Raw genomic sequence first — 24,593 nt, forward strand, 5'->3', positions numbered from 1 at the left:
AAATGGTGGATTAAACCTGATTTTATAGCTAGCTAAATCTTTCACTTGTATGACAGTCGCATCGAATTCCATTATATTGACAACAATGTGTGAGCAAGTCAAACAGACATTAAAGGTAAAAACGTCAAAAATTGCTTGCTAACATGGTTAACACCGTCACATTCTTCATGTGCCTGTCCCAAATCAGGAGCCTGTTATTTAGTGCATGGTTGTCGTTTGTCGGTGTCTATTGTATCATTTTTTTGTGTGTGTGTTTCTGTTATTGCTTTGAACATAAATCAGGCCGTTGTTTTTTGGTTGTTTTTTTGGTTTGAATTGTTTTAAATTTTGTCATTTCGGGCATTTTATAGCTAACTATACTGTATGGTCTTTGCATACTGTTGAAGGCCGTACAGTGACTTACAGTAAGTTGTTTACATCTACACCATTTGGTCCCCGGTGGATAGTTGCCACATTGGCAATCATACCACATAATTGTACATGTTGAGGATCTGCCTATGCTTCCGGAGTACCTGAGATCATCCCCGGTTCATGTTGCTCAGTCTGTAGTTTTCTATGTTCTGTTAAGTAGACTTGTTTGTCTTTTCATCGTTTTTCGTTTTTGCCATGGCATTGTCAGTTCGTTTTCGACTTATGAGTTTGAACATACCTTTGTTATCTCCCGGTCTTCTTTTACAGTGATTAGAATATGAAATTTCACAGAGTTATTATTAATATTAACTTAAGAAGAGAAAGACTGTCAATCTGGTGTACAATCTTACTTAACGATGATATGGATTAGGTCGATCGGATGGCAATATTTACCACCCCTCATCCATAATAAATAAAACCAAATCCCGATTAATGCCGTTAATATAAAACATCAACCTTCAAATAATTTGCTTGATTTAATTTTAACAAATTGTCAAATGTCCTTGAAGAAATTGTTTATGTAAAACTATCCATTTTGGTCTTCTGAAGAAACGATTAGATCTAGAAATAGAAAATGTAGGAATATTTCTCAGCAATGAGCTTTCGCTATTTCAAGACTATGGTTAATTAGTATAAGAACAGCTCTTTTAAAAGAGAATTGAAAAAAAATCAAGTTAGAAAAAATAATGTTTTAAGATAAAAGAAAGAAATTTTGAAAAATAGGTTTATACTCATATAAGTGTTTGAATAGAAATGAAACACTAACGTTGTACAGTATATGTAGTATTGTGTTTTGTAAATGTTTTAGCGCTATAGTACAATATATTGCTTGATTGATTGCTGGTGTTTAATGTCATTTTCTATGCTATTTGTTATATCGTGGCGGTCAGCTTTTTTTTTTTTGGAGGAGGTAGCTGGAGTGCCTGGAGAGGAATACTGACCTTCGGCAGGAAAAGTTGCAATTCTTGTCAATTAATATTGGAGTCGAACGCACATATCACATGCAGAGTTCGAACTCCTTTTTTGGTTTAATACCACCAAACTATATAATTTACAACACATCATAACGTACTATTTGATAAAAAGAGATGTAAAAGTAATGTCTTATTTTAAATATTTATAGTATTTTTGTGAAAGTACACTGAATGTGTGCTTTATATTTAATGAAGATGTTCAATGAATGAAATTTAGCATCGATGAATGTCATCATGAACTACGGACATCAATGATAAAACAATAAATGAATAGTTTTGTCATCATGAACTAAGGACATCAATGGTGCAACAATGAATTAATAGCTTTATATAGATATAAGAAGATGTGATATGAGTGCCAATGAGACAACTCTCCATCCAAGTCACAATTTGTAAAAGTAAACCATTATAGGACAAAGTACGGCCTTCAACACGGAGCCTTGGCTCTCACACCAAACAGCAAGCTATAAAGGGCCTCCAAAAATGACTAGTGTAAAACCATTCAAACAGGAAAACCAACGGTCTAATCTATATAAAAAATGAGAATAAAACAAAAAAAGAATAGCTTTGTCATCATGAACGAAGGATATCAATGGTAAAACAATGAATGAATAGCTTTGTCATCATGAACTAAGGATATCAATGGCAAAACAATGAATGAATAGCTTTGTCATCATGAACTAAGGACATCAATCATTATGGTAAAACAATGAATGAATAGCTTTGTCATCATGAACTAAGGATATCAATGGTAAAACAATGAATTAATAGCTTTGTCATCATGAACTAAGGACATCAATGGTAAAACAATGAATGAATAGCTTTGTCATCATGAACTAAGGATATCAATGGTAAAACAATAAATGAATAGCTTTGTCATCATGAACTAAGGATATCAATGGCAAAACAATGAATGAATAGCTTCGTTACTTCAAATGGAAAACACTCTTACGAATACGTTTTATTTTGATTAAGTGCAGATATCAATACAAACACTGGGCTCAATAATGAGCTTTTTGCATACACTGGAACACAAAGCATCCGAAAATAGATAAATGACGTGAGCACAAACATGTAGATGACAAGGAAGTATAATAGTATACATCAATACAGTAGCACAAAACAGTAAAACATTAATTGACTGACAAAAATAGGCCAAAGCTAAAAAAATCTAGAAACATTATAAGCGCCCTTTCATTACTAAACCTCTAATTAATAGAAACGGCATTTCATAAAAAGGAAGACAACTGTAAATCGAATTTTGTTTAGGGTTTTTTTAACTGAAAAAAAAAAAAACAATTGGCTTTGAAATTGCATTGTTTCCTTTTGGTCTTCCGTTCAATAACAATAAGAACTGCAATATCATAGTATGTTTTTTTTTTTTTTTTTTTTTTTTTGAAAAGGCGTGGGGGGGGGGGGTGTTTTTTGTTTTAGTTTTTTTTTTGTTTATGCGATTTTTTTACGCAAACACTCATTGTACTAATTTTTTATGGAGACTATTTTTGTATACCAAACTCAATTGCATAATATATAAATAGCACATTGCTGAGAGGGTGATAGAGCAGATTGTTACCCCGAGAAAACATGGTCAACCATGTCAACCGAGGTGAAGCCAAGGTTGACAACGTGTTTTCGAGGGGTTCCAATCTACTGTATCACCCTCTTAGCTATGTGCTATTTAGTTTGCCATACTGAATGTTCTTTTATTGCTGTCTATTTAATTTGAAATTCAAAGTAATAATCTATAATGTCTTGTACATAACAACAATCCGTACTTAAAAAAGCGCATAATTAATCAAGCGTCTCCTTGAAGGTCGATAGAGTGTTTTGCCATTGGATAGAGTAAATTATCTTCCTCGTATTAACCAGTCAACATCTAAAATTTTAACGTGACGTTTGATATAGCAGATGTACATTGGTCTGCACGAAAGGGCGAAATTTAGAAAAAAATGTCTCCCGCTGAGCCATGAGATTGAGTAAATTACCTCCCTCGTATCAGCCAATCAAAATCTGGCATTTTAACGTACTAGTATAAAAAAAACAAATGTCTGACGCAAGAGATTGACAACATACCAATCTCATTTTATGATGACAAAATAACTTTAAATATATCTTTGCATAAAAAAAAATACTGATGAAATCCGAAGACCTCCGAGAGAGAGAGAGAGAGAGAGAGAGAGAGAGAGAGAGAGAGAGAGAGAGAGAGAGAGAGAGAGAGAGAGAGAGAAAGAGAATAATCGTAAGATTCCTCAATGACAAAGAGAGAGAGAGAGAGAAAGAGAGAGAGAGAGAATAATCGTAAGATTCCTCAATGACAAAGCCCTGATGGAATAACACCACTAATTCATAACCCCTTGCTTTCTATGTTAAATTCTGCAGCTTCAAGCATTCATAGCTAATTTGTCTTAAGTTTAAATAAAGTGGTAGTCATTTCATGTCAAAACTATACCTTATCCTGACTTGTTCTACACAAAATCAACATACCTTTATTTGCATATAAAAGCACACTCGTTCCAGGAATTTGGGTAGTACAAAAACTGGTACTTCTGATCTGAGCAACAGGGAAAATATGCCGGTCTATCTTAATTTCAAACTTTTTTTTTAATATTCAAAGGAAACTTTTAACAAGAGTTCTACAGTGATCCCAAGTCCTTAAGCTTTCATTTGATACCAAAATTATCCAAATATTGTACTTATTGCCAAAATTACAGCTATGCGTAGGAACTATTTTGTTTAAAATATGTACTACTTTCTTGTATGTTCTTTATGACCAGGTCAAATCAGTTGTTCAATACCTGATATGCAACCGGGCATGCCACATTATTTTTCTTCTTCTTTTATTTTAAAAGGAGTTCTTGCTGATAAAACCTAATTTTTAAATTTAGTAATATATATATATACTAAATTGAAAACAACGTTCAAACCTATGATTGCGTTGGATAAAAACCGCAATTTTTATACGTGTGCATGCAAAACAAATTTCTTGTTAGAGGGGTCTAAATACAGCACAAACAACATTTTCCAAAAGACCAAAACAGTGAAAAAGGTAAATTTTAACAAAACGCATTTGGCTAACACGTCGAACAACAAATGTTCTTAAACCCTGCTTACTTCCATTGGCGATTGCCAAAAAAAAACGGATCACCGATGTAATAAATTGATCTTAATTATAAATTTAATACTAAACAGAAAACAATAAACTTGCGGAAAAGATGGTATACCGCAAACAAACGGTGCAAAGGTTTTTGTACACCATATCCGGATTTCGACAATTAATGTCTCTTCAGTGATGTTAGGAATCAAACCGGTATTTGGAAAGCCATACAATTTACCTCAATTTAGGACAGACTCTTGAACTTTGAGTAGTCAAAATAGGATGAACGGATCATATAAACATATTAAGATATTCTCTAACACACACTAAGACAAACGTCTGACTTAAATGGCTGGATTATGGGTTGAGCGTTCCTTTCAAAGGTATATCCATAAAAAACATTTCGGACAACAACAAAAAAGCAACACCAAAATCATTATTTTGCAGCGAATTTTATTCTCTGAAATATAATTGTCCTGCATTCATTGGTATTATGGCATAGCCATACAAGCGGTATAGCGAATGCTATTATTCTCAAAATCGATATTACATTTGCAGTTATATATCTTGTCTCCTATCTTATATGGTAAGATTTCCTGGTCAGCATGACAATCTCCATTCACGTCTGTACATTCTGTAATAAAAACACCATTTAACTAATGTAATGTTTATCTATATTTACATGTATGTTTTCTGTAGTGTCGATATTATTGATTTAATTGCTTACTCCATGAATTGAGCTAAATGAGAAGAGAATTAAACAACGTGTTGATGTAGTTCAAGATTAGTGGTTGTCCTTGTTATTTGTGTTATCTGCATTCAATAGAGTTCGTCAATTTTGTGCGCCTTTGTGACGTCATTTACCAGATAGAGGGGATCGCCTGTATCCCTGCTCTATTAAAGTTCATTAAGAGTCTTTGTGGTCGCCATTATGCAGGATAAACTAGATATAATATTTGTTCCTTAAGTACTTAATTACAATTCCCTAACGATATCAATGCTGAATATCAATTATAAGAATTTAATTTTCCGAATAATTCGTGCAATATAGCATTATCATTTTTCAACCAATAACTCAACATAGGAACGGAAGTGACGACGCTCCTAAAAGCAAGAATGATGTTCACTAAAACCAAAGTTTTTTACGGAAATGCAACGAACTCGAAAGTTGTCTATTGATTCGGTGAAAACAAAATTGATGGCGTCTGTGTTGAGAACATTCTCGACTTACAAATATATTGACAATGACAATAAGAGGTTTCTTTATACTTTAGGTATTTTGTGACATTAATGGTTGCAGGATGATCTATTATATTATGACTATTCCTAGGACATTGATGTCGTTATGTTGCTTTCACAATAGTGTTTACTCGTGTTCTTAATTGAGGTTGAACATTCAATTTTGATTGAGCTTTATGTAAACATCAAAACAGTTTTTTTATTGGCTATAATGTAGATACGTACATTGCGCAATACAATACAATTATCCAATGCTACTTTTGAAAAGGTGGTTATTTACAAATTTAAATTAATATATATCACATAGAACTTCCATACGATTCCATAGGTTTGATATACCGAGGCATTCAAAAAGTGAAAGTAGGTGTTCAATGTATGCAAATGCTGATCTGTTATTGCCTGAAAGACGAATAATTTGATTCCGACATATGCTATCATTTCGTATGAAAGCAACCTTTGCCATATGAAATCAGCCCATACTGTGAAAGTTACTCAAGAATTATTAAGTTAGCTCCGCCTACCTTATTAATAAACACATTTTTTTATTTTTCGCAATTGCTGATGTACTTTGTGCAAATGATTATGCTTTAAAAAAAGTCACAAATTTAAAAAAAAAAGTAGTTGACAATATATCTTGTTAGCATCATAATCGATAATTGGTATAAACATATAACATTAATTAGTATCCTATTATATACTTGTACCATACTGATTCAAATTTACTTTGAAATTGACTTCTTCATATGCCAAAAAAAAAAGTAAAATAAATACCGAACTCCAAGATAAATTCAAAACGGAAAGTCCGTTATCAAATGTCAAAATCAAACGCTCAAACTCATCAAACGAATGGAAAACAACTGTCATATTCCTGACTTGGTACAGGCATTTCCTTATGTAGAAAATGGTGGATTAAACCTGGTTTCATAGCTAGCTCAACCTCTCACTTGTATGACAGTCGCATTAAATTCAATATATTGACAACAATGTGTAAACAAAAAAAAAACAGACATAATAGGTGAACATGTCAAAAATAGGGGTACAGCAGTCAACATTGTGTTATAATCTCAATCACTATAAAAACAAACAAATATATCAACAAAGAAAAACAAAATGGCATAAAGACAAAGCACATAAGCAAAAATGAAAGACAAGAATACAAAAATTGACCATAGCACAAAAACACAATGACAGGATGTATAAGTACCGAGCCACGCCAAAGAGATGTTATCAAAAATGGACTAAAGTAAAGGTAATAGTTTATAAAGACAAATAAAAGAACACTATAACACGTTATTAAGATGATAAACAGTACCTATAATCTATACTTCAAGACCATCATGTATTATTTGTGAAGTTAATACGGAATATTTATCAACAAGGTTTGGTATCTTCCGATGAACTTTTTAAGAAAAAGGACAAGACGTTCTTTGACATAACCCTGGTTCCTATCAACTTTCTGCTCAGACACTGGTGACGTTTTATAAAGTCTAAGTAGCAGCTGCAAGCTCTTGATTACCGTATGAGTTGGGAAATGTACAAAACAATGTATATACCATATGCAGGTGAAGTTGGTATATTGCTACTAAGGTGGGGGAAAATTGATAATTACAAAATTAAAATCGTCTCGTTTGTCATACATCCTGGTACTGAGATGACCGTTTCTGTCAAATTCGGTCGATGTATAAGTCTAAAAATGAGGCGGAGGAAACCGTGCCAGTTTCAGCTATATGACGAATAATGATTGATTTCACGTGGATCGATACTGCTTTAATCTCACTAGACAATTTCTGTTGACGTTTTGTGTTTCATATGCCACGCGTCATGTAAAATGTGATGGTCACTTTCTTTCATGTCATTAAGATTTAAAAGGAAACACTTTTCAATTCTAAAATAAAATGCAACATATATGACTGCACGTGCACTCTGTGACAACGTTACAACAATTCAAAAAACAAAAACAAACGAAAGACTTGATTTAACTCGTTGTTCCATGATTGTAGCATAAAGATGTAATTATAAGGATCGAATGCTTCTTTTTGTAATTTCATTTAGGTATTCAATGCTTCTGTAAGTAATTTTATTGGGATGTAAACGCGTTGAATACAGCATGCTGTATGAAGCGCTTCATATTAAAAATGTGCGCACGATCAACGCTTTAATATCCCTTTTTTAAAAAAAAGGGATTTTAACGCTTCATACAAGATGTACTTCGGTCAACGCTTTTACACCCCAATGAAGTTACAAAAAGAAGCATTCAATTCTTAAATGAAAAATAAAACGATACCAGCATCTTGAATTAACCTTATTGAATAACCTCTTCTGCTTCGTTTATTTACAGGGCAATTTATTTAACTACAAACATATTATGTTCCCCTCTTTTCGATATTAAGAAGAGTAAATTGCAAAAAAAGTAAGGAAAAGAGTTTATCCGCACAATAATAATCTTCAAGATATAAAAGATAAAATAAAATGGAAAAGTGTACATGAACTCTGACAATAGTCCCGTTTGCAACTCTTACAATAAATGCATGTTATGTAAGATGATGCAAATGGTGAATTCCATAGATTATGATCCATCTCCTTTTTTTCTTAATTGTTTCTCTGGAATCATTTATCAGTTACAGGGGCTGTTAAAGAGAGGCGAAGGATACAAGAGGGAAATTCAAACTCATAAGTCATTTACGTAATTTAAAGAAAGTTTGTAAAAACTATTGTCACCTATGTCAATGATCACCATTGACGATTTGTAGTGTGTCACGTCGCCAACAACGTTTGAACTTGTTTCACATCTGTATGTTGTACATGTTGTGCTTTTCTGTTCAACTCCATCACTAACACATTGTCCGTCGTACTTACATTCTACAAATAGATTTGTTGTTTAAATTATTGTATTGTTAAACAATACTATAACATTTTCAGAACGCAGATGGCGCTGTTTTCTTTCTGAAGGTCGGATCAATCACTTCTGATAAATCTTTTAAATGACATTGTTAAATATATTCACAATATGTTAGTCTGTCAGATATAACAAGGTTTCTTTGAGTTTTGCTTTACGTATTAGTTTTATTATAAAGGTCTCCAACAAATTATGGATAGACTAAAAAACGATCCAAAATTGCGTTAGGTTTGAGATTTTACCTTGAATATTAACAATCACATTGTTTTAATCTCTCCAGAACTAAAGCACTGACCTTTCGGCGAAAGATGCCTCGGGAAATATCAATCTATCAACAGTCGTACCGACCAATCACTGTAGTAAAATAAACTTTTTTTTTTTTTTTTGTATATTGTTTTGTATATAAATCAGGCCGTTAGTTTCCATGTTTGAATTGTTTTACATTTGCCTTTTATAACTGACTATGCGGTATGGGTTTTACTCATTGTTGAAGGCCGTATGGTGACCTATAGGTGTTAACTTCTATGTCACATGGTCTTCTTATTTTTATATAAATGTTAGACCGATTTCTGTTCGTACTAGACGTGTTTCTGAAATATCTTCCTGTAGGTAAGACGACTACAAACAGACTAAACTTCGACCTATAATTGTTAACTTTTTATACATAGTGACTTGAATGGAGAGTTGTCTCATTGGCACTCATACCACATCTTATTTATATTGAAAACACTCTAGGTTTCCTTTATCCTTTTCATAGATACAGATATCCGATAATATGATAATTTCAACATCTTTTTTTCACGTTTATAAATTGATTGATTTCGGCGACAACTATCGGGTCGGCCATGTCAGCGAGGGGTTTGTGGAGATTAACTTGGTTTTTGATAACAGTACTTACTCATTTCTATAATTTTAACTGAGAGTTGGTCGTTACAGCTGTAAGTTGCACAATTTACAGTCTTGACTGAAGAAACGTCCATACATTCGCTGATGTTTTGATCCTCAACTTCTAGTAAACATTTGCCTGCGTCTATAAAACATAAGGTATAAGACTGAAAGTGTATATTCAATATATAACTCATGGAAGTGCATGATTGTATAGGGGGATACTTCAAACTTTTTTATTTTGAAATAAATATCGGATCACTGATGATCAATAATTTTACTATTAAAAAAACCAATAAAAAAAATTATAAGGCACTCTGTTTGGTCTTGGAAAAAAAACCTAATTTAAGATATTTAACCTATTAACTTGTGTGAGATTCGTGTTGCTCGAGGTTTACTTTATTGTGTATCCTCTTTTGCTCTGTAAATTTTGTGTTCGTCATTTTTTCTTTATACATGTTATTCGCCTTTTCAGAATCTAAAGGATTATGGGTAATTTCATTGTTCGTACACCAAAATGAAAATAACATAACGTCATTGGTTAAATTTGCATTGTTTAGAACGTTTTAAACCAATCGAATCGTTTTGGTGTACTCTTTTTAAAATATTCCCCAGAATGCATTAGATTCTGAAACGGCGAATTGCTCATTGGATCGTGTGTCTTTCTTCCACTCATGTTTGTTCTGGGCTCCTTGATATCTTTTTCCCTTTTGTCTACAGATGTTTTGTCTCTCTATATGAATTATTTTGTTTTCAAGATTCAAGATTTCAAGATTGTTAAAAGGATGTGGTTATTTTTTTTTTTTAATGCATTTTCTACTCTCAAATATTTTAAAGCTTACTGTGGCAGTCATCTTTAGAAACAGCAGAAACCAGCGCCACCAATGTGGACAACATTACAAACTTGTTCATTGTTACATAGGATGTATCTGCAAGTAAATATATAAAAACCAAATAAACTTGTAGTCGTATGAGGCAGTCCAAAATAAAAAAGGAAAATCCAGGAATGTCCTCTTTGTGGACTAAAATATAAAAAAATTCATGAATTTATCAAAAAATACAAAAATGCATCAACTGTTTACTAATTTTTGCAAAAGGTTTTTGATAACTTCAATGGTTAGAAGAAATTTCGTCTCTGTAAGGAACAATAAAATTAGAAACTTATGTAAAACTATGAGAATATTACACGACAGAAATTTCTTCTCTCAGACCTTATAGAAGAAGTATATAGAGAGGTCAGTTTAATGGAAGAAATTTCTATTATTCAATACAAAATAAAATCATTGGAGCATTGAAAGAAATTTCTTTTATCAGACTTATGTTTAAAATATAATACTCATGGCAGTTAGTTCGTTGGAAGAAATTTCTTCTATCAAACGTAATATGAATTACTTTGAGCTTAGCGATCGTTAGAAGAAATTTCTGCTATCAGATTTAAACCTAAAATGAAATGTTTAATCTAAGCCGTTAGTTCGTTGGAAGAAATTTCTTCTATCAAACCTCCATTTAGATCTAAAATGAAACACATGTAGCTGTTAGTTCGGTGGAAGAAATTTCTTTATCAAACATGACCTCAAATGTAATATTTGTGGCAGTTAGTAAGTCGGAAGAATTTTTTCTATCAAATCTTCATGAAATATTTGTGGCAGTTAGTCCGTTGCAAGAAATTTTTTCTATCAGACATAGACCTAAAGTGAAATATTTGTTGCAGTTAGTAAGTTGGAACAAGTGTCCTCTGTCAGACATACATGTAGATCTAAAATGAAAGTCATGTAGCTGTTAGAAAGTTGGAAGAAATTTCTGCAAATAAACTATCAGACTTAGACCTAAAATATAAAATCTGAATTAGAATATTTGGAGCACTTAGATCGTTGGAAACATTTCTATAAAAAGAAGATGTGGTATGATTGCCAATAAGACAACTCTCCACAAGAGACCAAATGACACAGAACAACTATAGGTCACCCTACGGCCTTCAACAATGTGCAAGCCCATACCGCATAGCCTTAAATAAAGTTAGATCATTGGTAGAAATTCTATCAATTATGAAGCAAATAACGTGACTGTGAGTAACACAGTTATACTCAGGAACTGGTCAGATGTACTTGTATGGAAATTTATCTTGAGATCAAATGAATTTACTTGACATTTTGGCATCAAACAGCATAAATAAAGAAGTGCAGCAGAACATAATTAGGTATGGTATTTTTTTGTCCTATTTTGGGGAAGGGTATTTTCGGGTCACACAACTTTACACTTTAATAAAAAAAAAATCTGTTTGACAAGCAAATAATTCATTTTGCACAGACAGAATAAGAATGATCGGTGCGTTTGAAGGATATGTCCACCTTACATTTTCTAATTTTAAAAACAAAACAATGTTCAAAAGAATATGTAATTGTTTTACCTGTTCTCAGAGACACTCAGAATGTTAAAGCGTTGAAATACTATATTGTTATGAACAAGTAAATGTATACATGAACGCATGCTGATTAATCGATTTAAGTAATGACAGCTGTGTAAAAAAATTGAACATTGAAAATAACTACATCATTTGTTACAAAAATCAAATGAGCATGTCTTTCTACACGTTTAAAATCACAATACATGTACAGTTTTATTGATGAAGACAATTGCATGTAACGCTTTGTATTATCAGTATGAATAAGATAAGAGTGATATATTAATAAGACTGCAACCCAAATTCAATTATATTTGTATATTCGAAAAAAAAAAAACATTTTACCACTTTACTTCCAATTGAATTATTTTTTTTTGTAATGAATAAAACATTTATTCATATTTTTCCAAATACTAAATAATCAACCAAGAAAAATGATAAAGTTTTGAACCATTTTTAAGCATGTATAATTTGATTTGATTTTCATCAATTGTTAAATGGTGGTAAAGATTAAATAACTGTTTTAAAATAGCTCTAGTATATAAAAACATTTCGGAGTTACACTGTAACCTTACCCTTTATAATATCTTATTCAATAATATCCAGATGACTTACATGTACGCGGTATTTGTAAGTAAACATGTATATATTTAATTTAATTTACATAATTAAAGAAATTGATCATGTGAATGAACTGTCCTACATGTAGCTAAATGAGATCTGTGTAGATTCTTAAGTAACCCAAACACTATTGCTGCAATTCAATATAGTTATCAAGATGTTTTAAAATGTGTTCAAGCTACTATACATGTGTGAAATATAACATACGGGTAAAATTATAATCACCATAAATGGATGTCGGTGAATATCATGTACACCATAGAGCACAACACCCAGTGCCGTGCCTTTGCTATTTCACTGTGAACTACAGGGTACTCAGTGGGTAATATTTTTAGTACTTTATCTATGTGACGTGAAATCTTACGAGTTTATTAAGGTAAAAAAAAAAAGGAATTAATTTCAGTTAGTGGTCGAAATAAATGTTAACATTATAACACCTTTGTTTTTATAGGATAAATACCAAATTCAAATTTTTCCGAAATTTTCACATGATAGTTTTATAAAATTTACTCCCAAATAACGCTTTAACGTAATAATGGGACACTGCGGTCCACTCTTTTTTTTAAGTTTTGTTCTAAGAGGGAAGTTACTTAACATAATCCTGAATTTGAGAGCCGCATGATACCACGAGACGTGATGATCATCTATAGTATTGGCTATAACCTTATTGAGCTTTAATATCAATCACTTACTATATGCATAGATATAATAGCCATAGATAAAGTACCCATAATTTGTCACTGTGAGCCCCATGTAGTTTCTTTTGAAATATCAAAAGCAAGGCACTGCGCGTAGTGGCCTATGATGTAGATAATATTTGCCGACATCCTCCCAATAGACTACTTACTTATCATAATTATATTTAAATCATCGGGCACTCGTCTTATCAACCGATAATTAATATGCGTTACCTGTCTCAAGTAATAATATGCCGTGACGCGGAAGCAATATAAAGCGTCTGGATGTAAAAGTTGTTCGGATTGTAATTTATTTGGAGAAAATCGGTCAACAAATGAAAAGATTATGCTGTTGTTAAAAGAATAAAATAGAGAAATCATGGAAAATGGACTTAACAGGCATGTAAAATTAAATTGTCATAGCACTTGCATCGATTGCACTCGGAAAATAAGACCTGTATGATTGACCAGAAGAGACATATCGTTTACTGATGGTATACGTGGTTAAGAGGTCGAACCTGGTCGAATTTTTCTATGGCGAGTTAAAGAAATTTCTTTTTTATCGAGATTCAAAATAGTGTAATCATATTTTATGCCAGAAAGAAGAAATTATTATTTTTTAGAAAAGAAAAAAGATTTTTACAAGTGTTGAAACTTTCTGTCGTAACACGAAGTTTTAGAAAACAAAGAAGAAAAAAGGGAATACATTATTCACTTATTAAACGCCGTTTGGTGAAGAAAACGTATGTAGTGGACACACTGAATACATTGAATAATTGGGAAATAGCACAATCATGTCTCTGAATTTGTTTCTTCTATATACCTTTCCGCTTACCATTTTTGTGCTTGTTTTGCTATTAAAAAGATGGTGGTATAATCTGATTGTCGATTTCATTTTTGAAGTAAACAATATATAGATTAAGCGTTATAATGGCTATGATAAAATGAAAATATAGGAGTTTTGTCCTGTGTCATTCATGGTTTTTTCCTCTTCTTTCTTACAATTGTGTTAGAGGTGTGATTCGTACTATAAATACAGCTATATATCCTTTCCGGCGTGGGACGTTTGCGCTTTTACATAGGACGCTTGTGCTTTTCAAAATGGACAGTTGCGCTTTTTATATAGGACATTTGCGCTTTTACAATATTTACTTTTCATGACTTCCCTCCTATTTTATCCGATCTTTGGACCTGGCAGAGTTAAAAAAAAAGTAGTTTTTTTATTATGGTTAAAAGTCATTATGTAGCACATTCGTGTGTTTAAAAGTCTCCCGATTCACAATTTATTAGATATCGATCGACGGCAATTGCCAATGAAGGCTAATTAACACCAAGCGTGACATGTATATAATAAGAGAGTGATAAAATTTCGGCAAATATCATCTGCTTTTGATGTGGGTCCAGTACTTTATCTATGGTTATTATATCTATGCTATATATTAATGGTCGTATGTTGACCTCTGAGTGTCTTTATATTTTTTGTTGGGTCGCTTTCTTATTGGTGTATATACCTCACATCTCCTTTTAATCATATTAGTCAAAATAAGATTAAAATTACATTTCTTAACAAAGTAAAAATTGAAATAGATGTGGGATTAAAACACAACAACACAAGTTCACTCAAAAAAGCATATTTACCTCCATTATTTTGTAAACGCATTGTTTATATCTTTTAAACATATACATCATCTTTTTTTCATTCACAAAATTCTCAACAATGTTAAAAAAAATAGATATGTTTAAAATGGAATCGCTGAGTTTTTTAGATGTTTGTTTGTTAAAGGATAAAAGATTATGATGGCCTGAATTAAACTATATACATGTAATAAAAAAGAAAGAATATAGGGGATCCATCCATGACACAAAATCAGTATGTTCACAGCAAAAACACAAAAAGCAAAGAAACAGCGCTTTTATTGATGTTCTTCATCTCAAAGTGACAGTGAGTTCTTCAACAAGGAGCAAAAACACTCTCACCTCACTGCAAGTTTACAACGACCCCTAGTACCGGTTTGAGCGGAGTTCCTTGCAAACTAACGATCACGCTACAACTGTGAATTGAAGAACAAAGCCATGGAAAAAATAACAAAAAATAAATCTCGCAAAGAAATCAAACATGTATTGTAATTTAGCCCGACAATCACACTGAAGCGTGCAAGTTCAAAAACAATACAAACATCTAGACAGCCATGGGGCACATCGAGATATATGTAAGATAACTTAGCAGAAAATACTGCAAGTATATGGCAAATAGTTCGGGTAGACTATGTAAGACGTAACACCAACAACTCGGGCCCGGTCAAAAAGAACATACCGGAAAGTAGTACAAGTCATATTTAAAACAAAATAGTTCCTACGCATATATAGTTGTAAATATCAACTATGTAGAATACATTTTTGTAGAACACAGTTTGACTGATAATTTTGAATAATACAAAAATGTATGAACGAATTCTAAAATTGAGGGCATATATTGCCTGTTTAGATATGAAGTACCAGCTGGTTTGGTATATCCAAAGTTCCGTTACGGTCTAATATGTAAATAACGGTAAATTGACCCCGTTTCCGTTTAATTTTTGAATGTGAAAGATGTAACGAAGAAAGCAATGGGGGACAAAAATAGGTGGTGTGCGTCTTATTCAAATATCATTACACAAAATGGCCGTAAGTTGAAAGACTGATTGGTTTTGGTAAGATCTTTTTGGTTTGGAGTACTGGTCGATGAGTCTCGAACATAGTAATAACGATGACAGGAAGCATTATCAGGACCAATGTCGTAAGACAGTGAAATGGCGGTCCATTATCTAACACCTAGGATACAGGCCCTCGGACGTCACTCGGCATAACACTCCCCCATCCATAATGGGTTTTTGAGTGGATGCTGACGCGGTTATTTACAAAGACTACAATGTAGACTGTACAGCGTTGGATTGGTTTCTGTCATCGAATGTAGTAAGTCGATGAGCCATCTATAAGTAAACCGAAATCGCAGATAGTGTTTAAAGAGGAGCTGACCGGTTGTAATGACTGAGACGTGACTGATTCATGAATGAATCTGAATGATGATGTGATTGACTACACCACATGTACACATGTACGTGTTATATGGCATTCGTGTGTTAAAAAGAACCAGTCAGTGTTAGCTCTAATTCTAAAGATTATTGTACTGGTTCAACGGACACATGGATAGCTTGATAGAAATGCTCAAAATTAACACTAGTTAATTAATTACTATCCAGCTGATAAGACTGGTCATATATCATACATTATATTTTCTTAATACTACACATACTTCTAATCCGAGACATTTTATATGTCTCAATATAATATTTTGGACTGTTTTGGATTAAAAAGCATCAACATGATACTAAAGTTATTCTGGTCAGTATTTATTTACCATTATTTTAATCCTATGAAATGCTATTGTATTTGAAAAGGGAACCATTTGAAAAGTCGTGAGATAACTAGTGTATTGTATTCAATAATTATTTATAGTTCTAAAAGTTTGTTTTTTTTACATTTTTAACTATTATTACATTGTAATGTTTAGTATTCTGTTTTGTATTTATATAATCCTAAGCTTATTTAATCGTTTCATCCTGGTAAAAATATCATATCTATGGTGCTACATGTATTGGTTGATCTGTAGAGATATTTAAAAAAATATATAATAACTTAAAACAAAAAGTAAACGGAATTTGATGCATGCATATTATTTTCCGACAGTGTTGTATAGTTTTCGTTTTTCAGGGACTGTAATAGAAGGTTTGCGTCATTTCTGAGGAATTGAAGAGTGTTTTTAAACAGAAATGAGGTTGATTAATGAATATTACCAGGCCTCAAAATACCTGACAGAAATATACTTTTATTTCGTAACATGGCTTTATAGATTCGCACGTACTTAATAATTTCTATGTATGGATTTTCAAATAACATTCACGAATTCTGTGTTCACATTTTCTCTGTTTTTATTTACAACCTTTAAATCAGAAAGAACGGTTCCGGGGTTAGACCAACCAATACCATCGTGCATATTCTGACGGTGGGGACATTACGACCTTCTTGTTGGCTGTAAGTGTATATCATTTTTGTAACCTCTATTACTTCAGTTCTAATTCTTAACACTTATATTTACCGTAAAGATTACATGACCCTCCCCTCAGTCATGGTCTATTGACTTTGAAACTTTTTGTATTATTTTGTGATTAGGTCAGTTTAAGGTGAACCAATAGTGGTAGGTCAATGCTAATTGTCAATGCTAATTGGTATGCAGATGTATTATCACTGACACATCTCAATTCCATGTAGATTATTTCACCGTCCCTCTCAGTCAGGTTCAATGAGCTTCGAATGTATTACATAGTTTACATGTTAAAGTTTGTTATAAAATCAGTTTACGATAAGGTCAATGATATTTGATCTGCAGTTGTACTAGCATTTGCAAGTCTCATTTTCATGGAGGTTATATATGCCATGTCCCCTCATCATGGTTCATCGATTTGAAACTTTTGCATAGGTTACATGTTAAAGTTAACTTATGATAAGTCAATAGTATACTTGATATGAAGTTGCGTAAACATTGGCATTTCTCCTTTCTATGGAGGTTATTTGGCACTGCAGCTTCATTCATGATTCAATGACTTTGAATGTTTTGCATAATTTACATGTTTGAATATTGCCATTTCGATTTTAACATTTGAAAATACTATCAAAATTACATAAAGGCGAGACATTTTCGACAGTTCATTTGAATAAACATTCATTTTTGTCTTGCCTGGAACAAAAGTCACGAAGGCGAGAAAACATTTATCTTACATTCGGTCGTCGTCGGCTGCCGTCAACATTTTAGGTTCAGTCTGTTTTTCAATATTGAAAATAAAGAGATGTGGTATGATTGCCTCTGAGACAAATATTAATCAGGGTTGAAATGAAGTAAAGTATTTTTAAGACATAAATAACTTTCTCAAAACTTTACAGAATGAAAATTGGACAGAACCATTTCATTTATCGAGAGACTGCATCTACAGAAAAAAATTGAAAATATTTTTTTTCCTTCATTTTTCCAAATTTTATTAATAAATGGATAAATTTGTTTTTTGAACTTAACATATAGCTTAAGTCTAAGTTTTAAGTTTTTAGACGTCAATTACCATTTGTAAATCTTTATGAAATCTGATGAAGCTTGGAAAGGCTTCTTCATAATCGAAAAATAACATCCAAAAAAAAATTTTAAATCCCCCCTTTTCCGTTTTTTTTTCTGATAAATTGATGACAAACTTTTTTTGGCAGATAATATTAAGATAGAGTCTGGAGTTTTTTTTTATCAACTTTTTTTAGACATTAATAGCTTTGGAAAACATTCAATGAAATTCATTTTGGTTTGATAGAAGAAATTTCTTCCAACGAACTCACGTTTCCATGTATTTAATTTAACTTAAAGGTCTACGTCTGATGGAAGACATTTCTTCCAAATTACTAACTGCCAGAAGTATTTCATTTCAGGTTTATGTATAATAGAAGAAATTTCTTCCAACTAACTTATAGATAAATGTATTTCATTTTACGTCTTAGTTTGATGGAAGAAATTTACATGTATCTGAATTTCGATCTAAATGATGGCCTGATATAGAAGAAATTTCTTCCAATTTACTATAAACTGTCGCATGTATTTCATTTTATGTCTATGTATGTTATAGAAGAAATTTCTTAAAACGAACCAACAACTTTATTTTTTTTTTATTTTAGGTCTAAATTCAGTTCTGATAGAAGAAATTTGTTCCAACGAACTCACAGCTACATGTATTTCATTTCAGATCCTAATGTAGTTTTGATGGAAGAAATTTCTGCCAACAAACTAACTGCTTTGATTAAATATTTTATTTCAGGTTTAAATCTGATAGAAGAAATTTCTTCTAAGGAGCTAATGCAACTTGAAGTTATTCATTTAACGTTTGATAGAAGAAATTTCTTCCAATAAACCTACTGCTCCATTGATTTTATTTTATATCAAATAAAAGAAATTTCGTATATTAAACTGACTTCTCTATGTATTTTTAATTACGGTCTGATCGAAGAAGTTTCTGACGGTGAATATTCTCATATTTTTACGAAAGTTTTTTATTTTGTTGTTTCCTACAGAAAAGAAATTCATTTTAACCATCGAAGTTATCAAAAACAGTTTACAAAAATTGACAAACAGTTGATGTATTTGCACTTTTTTGATAAAGTCATGAATTTTGCATATTTGAGTCTGCAAAGAGGACATTCCTGGATTTTCCTGTGCTTTTCGACTGGACGTATTTTGGATAACACCGTGAGTTCCCGGATGTTTTTGAGAAACGATCAAATACGTTTTAGATATAGACAAAATGGTTCATTCAATTTTAAATAAAAAGTGTAGAAAATAAACCTTAGATAGGATATGCAATTTCAAAGACTAATATTGAAGAAAGTATTTTGGGGAATAAAATTTTACGCGATAAATCGTCCACCTTGGGCAATGTCGCATCGTGTTCAATTCGTGAATACGACGGTACATGATGTATCGTAGATCTCCGTATGCATTTCAGACGTGAAATACAATGTTTTTGCTCATTTTAATTTCAATGTTCTATAATCATTGTTTAATATTATGAAATTAACAAAATAAAGAAAACCATGAATTTAACATGTTTAATTTATTTAAGTACTAAAGAGAATTTACGAATGAAATAAACAGCGACAGGTCAAGGATATCTTCAGTAAAATTTAAAACTACATGTATCTACACTAAGTCTTGTAGTAATTTACACGTATCTACACTAGTATTTTACACGTATCTACAACTGTAGTATTTCAATAGACATACTAAATTGCAAAAGAAAATCGTTTTCCTCTTTCCTAATATAATAGATATAAGAAGATGTGGTATGAGTGCCAATGAGACAACTCTCCATCCAAGTCAAAATTAATAAAAGTAAACCATTATAGGTCACAGTACGGTCTTCAATACGGAGCCTTGGCTCACACCGAACAGTAAGCTATGAAGGGCCCCAAAAAATTACTAGTGTAAAACCATTCAAACGGGAAAACCAACGGTCTAATCTATATAAAAAAACGAGAAACGAGAAACACTTATGAACCACATCAACAAACGACAACTACTGAACATCAGTTTCCTGACTTAGGACAGGTGCAAACAAATGCAGCGTGTTTAAACATTTTATTGGTACCAAACCTTCACCCTTTTTCCTGAAACAATAGTGTAACATCACAACATAGAAAGACACACTATAAAATATCAACTGAAATAGCTTAACTCAATCAAAGGACATATTAACACCATTGAACATACACTGAACAAATAAATTTGACCTATGACACAATGTAAATACAAAATAAATAATCTAAGGGAAGAATAATAAAAGTAACATGTTATATCGGTAAGAAATGTTAAACAATTAAAGAAAAACAATATAAAATATACAATATACAATCTCTACATATGAACAATATCAATTCAATTTATTTGTACATGCGCGTTAATAAAAGCATATGTCTTAAACGTTTTGTGCTGTTCTATCAATTTCGAAAAGTAGAGTTCAGTCTCAATATATCGACATGCTTGTCGAGGTTCAGTGGTATACAAAAAATGCTTGAAGAAATCCATGAAAACCAATACTATATTTTGAAACTTTTATATTGAAGACTCATAGCATTGCGTCTAGAGCACTGTTGTTCCCTTATAGGACAAACGAAAGGCATTTAAAGACACAGGGATAGAAACAAACACTTTTCTAAATTCTTTTAGGTATATTAGATGCATAACTCATGGCAAATTTGCATAATAAAAATAATACTTTTTTATCAAAATAAAGGAATATGTTTGAGTTTTTAATACATCTTCCATTTTTTAAATTAAACTCATTTTCAAACTAAATAAAAAAAAATCAAGTCATAAATACACTGAGAAACATTTTATTCCGTTGCATTCGTTTGTTTTCAAAGATTTCTCGGAGTTAACTAAATACTGTTGCAATTTTCATAATACTATACTACTTTTTAATCAAAATAAAGGAAGATGTTGACTTTTTTCATACATCTTTCATATTTTTGAATTAAAATAATTTTCAAAACTTATTTAAAAAAATCAAGTCATAAATACACTGAGAAACATTTTATTCCGTTGCATTCGTTTGTTTTCAAAGATTTCTCGGAGTTAACTAAATATTGTTGCAATTTTCATAATACTATACTACTTTTTAATCAAAATAAAGGAAGATGTTGACTTTTTAATACATCTTTCATATTTTTAAATTAAACTTATTTTTAAAACTTATTAAAAAAATCAAGTCATAAATACACTGAGAAATTCCTGGTATTTATTTTGTTGCTTATTTGTCTAACTTAAAGCCATTTTTTGTTAATTTTGATTATTTCTTCAATTTTTAACTCAAAACTTTCGGCAGTCCTTTGCATTTTAAATCTTCAACATAATCTTACCTTAAACACTTATACACTACAGCGTGAAATTTAATTAAACAGAGATTATAATGAATATATATATATCTATATATGGTGGGCGTGTCATTGAAATTTGTTAGCAGACTGTCGTTATCTAATTTCATCACATATGCTTTATATTATTTTGTACTCAAACTATTCCGATAGATTATATTCTTTGATGAACAAAAATATATCTTCTTGAAAACTACTTCTTTTCATACTGCGCGCCAGGACATCAGACTTATCGTATTGAGCAAATGTAATCGTGTTTTGTATTTACATTGAAACCATTTGAAGTTAAAGTGTTAATTTTTCGACTGATTACACGTTGAATTTCATGTAACATTGTTTACTTTAAAATATTGTTTAATATTTGATATGTATTGGATATATACTGTCAAATGTTTTATTAAGAACAAACGTTTTGAGTTACCAGCAGCTTGCATAACAATAATTTTATAGTATTTTCAAAATGTAGAAATGATATTTATTACGCAATATGGTAAGCAAACAACGAAAAAGTACGAGAAAAACTATTTCAATGATGAAAAGATATAAGAAAAGAAAAGCGAACAGCTTGCATATATATGCCTCTTAAAATCAAAATCTAAAAATGAAGGAAAAACTACTGTTTCATACAATTCTGATACGTAATCTAGTTATCAAAACGTTGTAGATCATCAACCAAGAGGCAAATGTAGCATTTGCATATCGAGGATTATTATTATTCGTGGGATACCAATTTTCACGGATTTCGTAGATACCGGTGAACCACAAATTTATATTTTCAACGAAATACAAATTTTATATAGGCTACATCCACTTGGATAGTTGTCTCATTGGCAATCATACATGAACCACATCTCCTTATTTTTATATTGTATACAGACTTAGGAATCTGATGTTTTGTAGATGTCGTTTGTTGATGTGTTTCATTAATGTTTCTCGTTTCTCGTTTTTTATATAGATTATACCGTTGGTTTTCCCGTTTGAATAGTTTTACACTAGTAATTTTTGGGGCTCTTTATAGCTTGCTGTGCGGTGTGAGCCAAGGCTCCGTGTTAAAGACCGTACTTTGACGTATAATGATTTACTTTTATAAATTGTGACTTAGATGGGGAGTTGTTTCATTGGCACTCATACCACATCTTCTTATATATATTTGGCAAAACCATGTAATCAAATATCCACGAAAACACAATGTTTCTTTAATCCCTGAAAACTGGTACCAACGAAAACTAGATTTGTAATTGCTAGCAATAACGGATGACACCCTCGTTCCCCAATCGCCAGGAAAACTGCAGCCATTTTTAATTTCCAAAGTCAAAAAAGGCATTTACACATGCCAATAAACATTATTATAAAGTTTCATTAAGTTTGGAGGATTTTGAAATTTTTGACAATTTTGCTGTTTCCATAGTAACGGCGGCCATTTTGGAAATTCCAAAGTCAAACGGGACATCTGCATATGCCAGTCAATATTTGTGTGAAGTTTCATTAACTTTGGTGCATATTGATTTTTGAACATTATTGCAGTTTCCATGGTAACGGCGGCCTTCTTGAAAATGACATACACTGATTGCAAATCTGCACATGCTGGTAAACATTATGGTATAGTTCCATGACATTGTTTCATAATATTTCGAGATATAAGCTGGACAAAATAAGTGGAAGAAAAATAAAAACAGAAAAAAAGAAAAGTAGAATAACAGTATATAAACAATATGTCACCCCAACGGAGAGTTGAGGGTGCCATAATAAATGAATCCACAGTATGATTTTAAATACACAAGAAACCCTTATACGGGTTTTCCGAATAAGAAGAGGAAGCGTATTCTAATTTATCCCCTTACTCTCCTAACTTACCTTTATTTTTATTCATGCGTTTCGATATGCGCCTTACTATGTATACATATGTTCCAATATGTGTCGATGTATGCGTTCCAATATGTGTCTATTTATGTTTAAGTCCCGATATGTGTCTATCTATGTATATGTCCTGATATGTGTCTATCTATGTATTTTTCCCGATATGTGTCTATCTATGTATATGTCCCGATATGTGTCTATCTATCATGTAAATGTCCTATTATGTGTCTATTTGTGTATATGTTCTTATATGTGTCTATCTATATGTGTACTCCTAACAACAAAATTATTATATTTAAATTTACCTGTGTATGTTACTTTATTTAACGCCTTTTTGTCCTAGGTTAAAGTTGTATTTTTGACATTGAAACATCTTTATTATTTATATTGTGTCATAGATCAAACTTATTCGTTCTGTGTATATTTACTTGTTTTTGTGTATTGTCTTTTTGATCGAGTTAAGCCATTTCAATTGATATTTTATTGTGTGTCTTTATGTTGTAATGTTATACCACTGTTTCAGGTTAGGGTGATGGTTGGCGCCTGTTAAAACGTTTAAACCCGCTGCATTTTTATGCAACTGTCCTAAGTCAGAAGCCTGTTGTATAGTGGTTGTCGTTTTTGGTGTGATTCATAAGTGTTTCTCGTTTCTCTTCTTTTTTTTTATAGATTAGACCGTTGGTTGTCCTGTTTGAATTGTTTAACACTAGTCTTTTTGGGGCCCTTAATAGCTCGCTGTTCGGTGTGAGCCAAGGCTCCGTTTTGTGAAAGCCGTTATTTGACCTATAATCATGATAATTGTTTACTTTTTACACATTGTGACTTGGATGGATAGTTGTCTCATTGGCACTCATACCACATCTTCTTATTTATATATATGTCCCGATAGGTGTCTATCTATGTATATGTGTCTATATGTGTATATATGTCAACTGGGAACACTTTAGATATCAATATTTCAGATGAACAAATAGAGAATATAGATTGTGAAAAATTTCTTGGTTTATATATCGACAAAAACCTAAATTGGAATCAGCAAATA

General features: G+C 31.8%; 1 protein-coding gene across 6 annotated transcripts in view; it reads right to left on the bottom strand.

Moving 5' to 3' along the window:
- The window catches only part of LOC127702977 (uncharacterized), a 108,615-nt gene extending 86,843 nt beyond the window's left edge, over positions 1-21,772 (bottom strand). The window contains exons 1-5 of one of the 6 annotated variants that reach the window (XR_007982611.1): positions 21,680-21,772; positions 10,342-10,428; positions 9,513-9,644; positions 8,437-8,577; positions 4,913-5,113 (exon numbers count right to left, since the gene is read on the bottom strand). Coding sequence is in view for 3 of the 6 variants with exons in the window: in XM_052207343.1 (XP_052063303.1) it covers positions 9,513-9,644; positions 10,342-10,411 (202 nt within the window). In the remaining 3 variants the exon portion in view is untranslated. Of the gene's footprint in view, positions 1-4,912; positions 5,114-8,436; positions 8,578-9,512; positions 9,645-10,341; positions 10,429-11,906; positions 11,931-21,679 lie in introns of those variants that run through there. The other 5 variants (XM_052207343.1, XM_052207344.1, XM_052207348.1 and 2 more) reach the window with 5 other exon arrangements.
- Between the last annotated feature and the right edge of the window lie 2,821 nt (positions 21,773-24,593).

This window comes from Mytilus californianus, unplaced genomic scaffold (assembly GCF_021869535.1).
Source record: "Mytilus californianus isolate M0D057914Y unplaced genomic scaffold, xbMytCali1.0.p SCAF_5, whole genome shotgun sequence".
Lineage (NCBI taxonomy): Eukaryota > Metazoa > Mollusca > Bivalvia > Mytilida > Mytilidae > Mytilus > Mytilus californianus.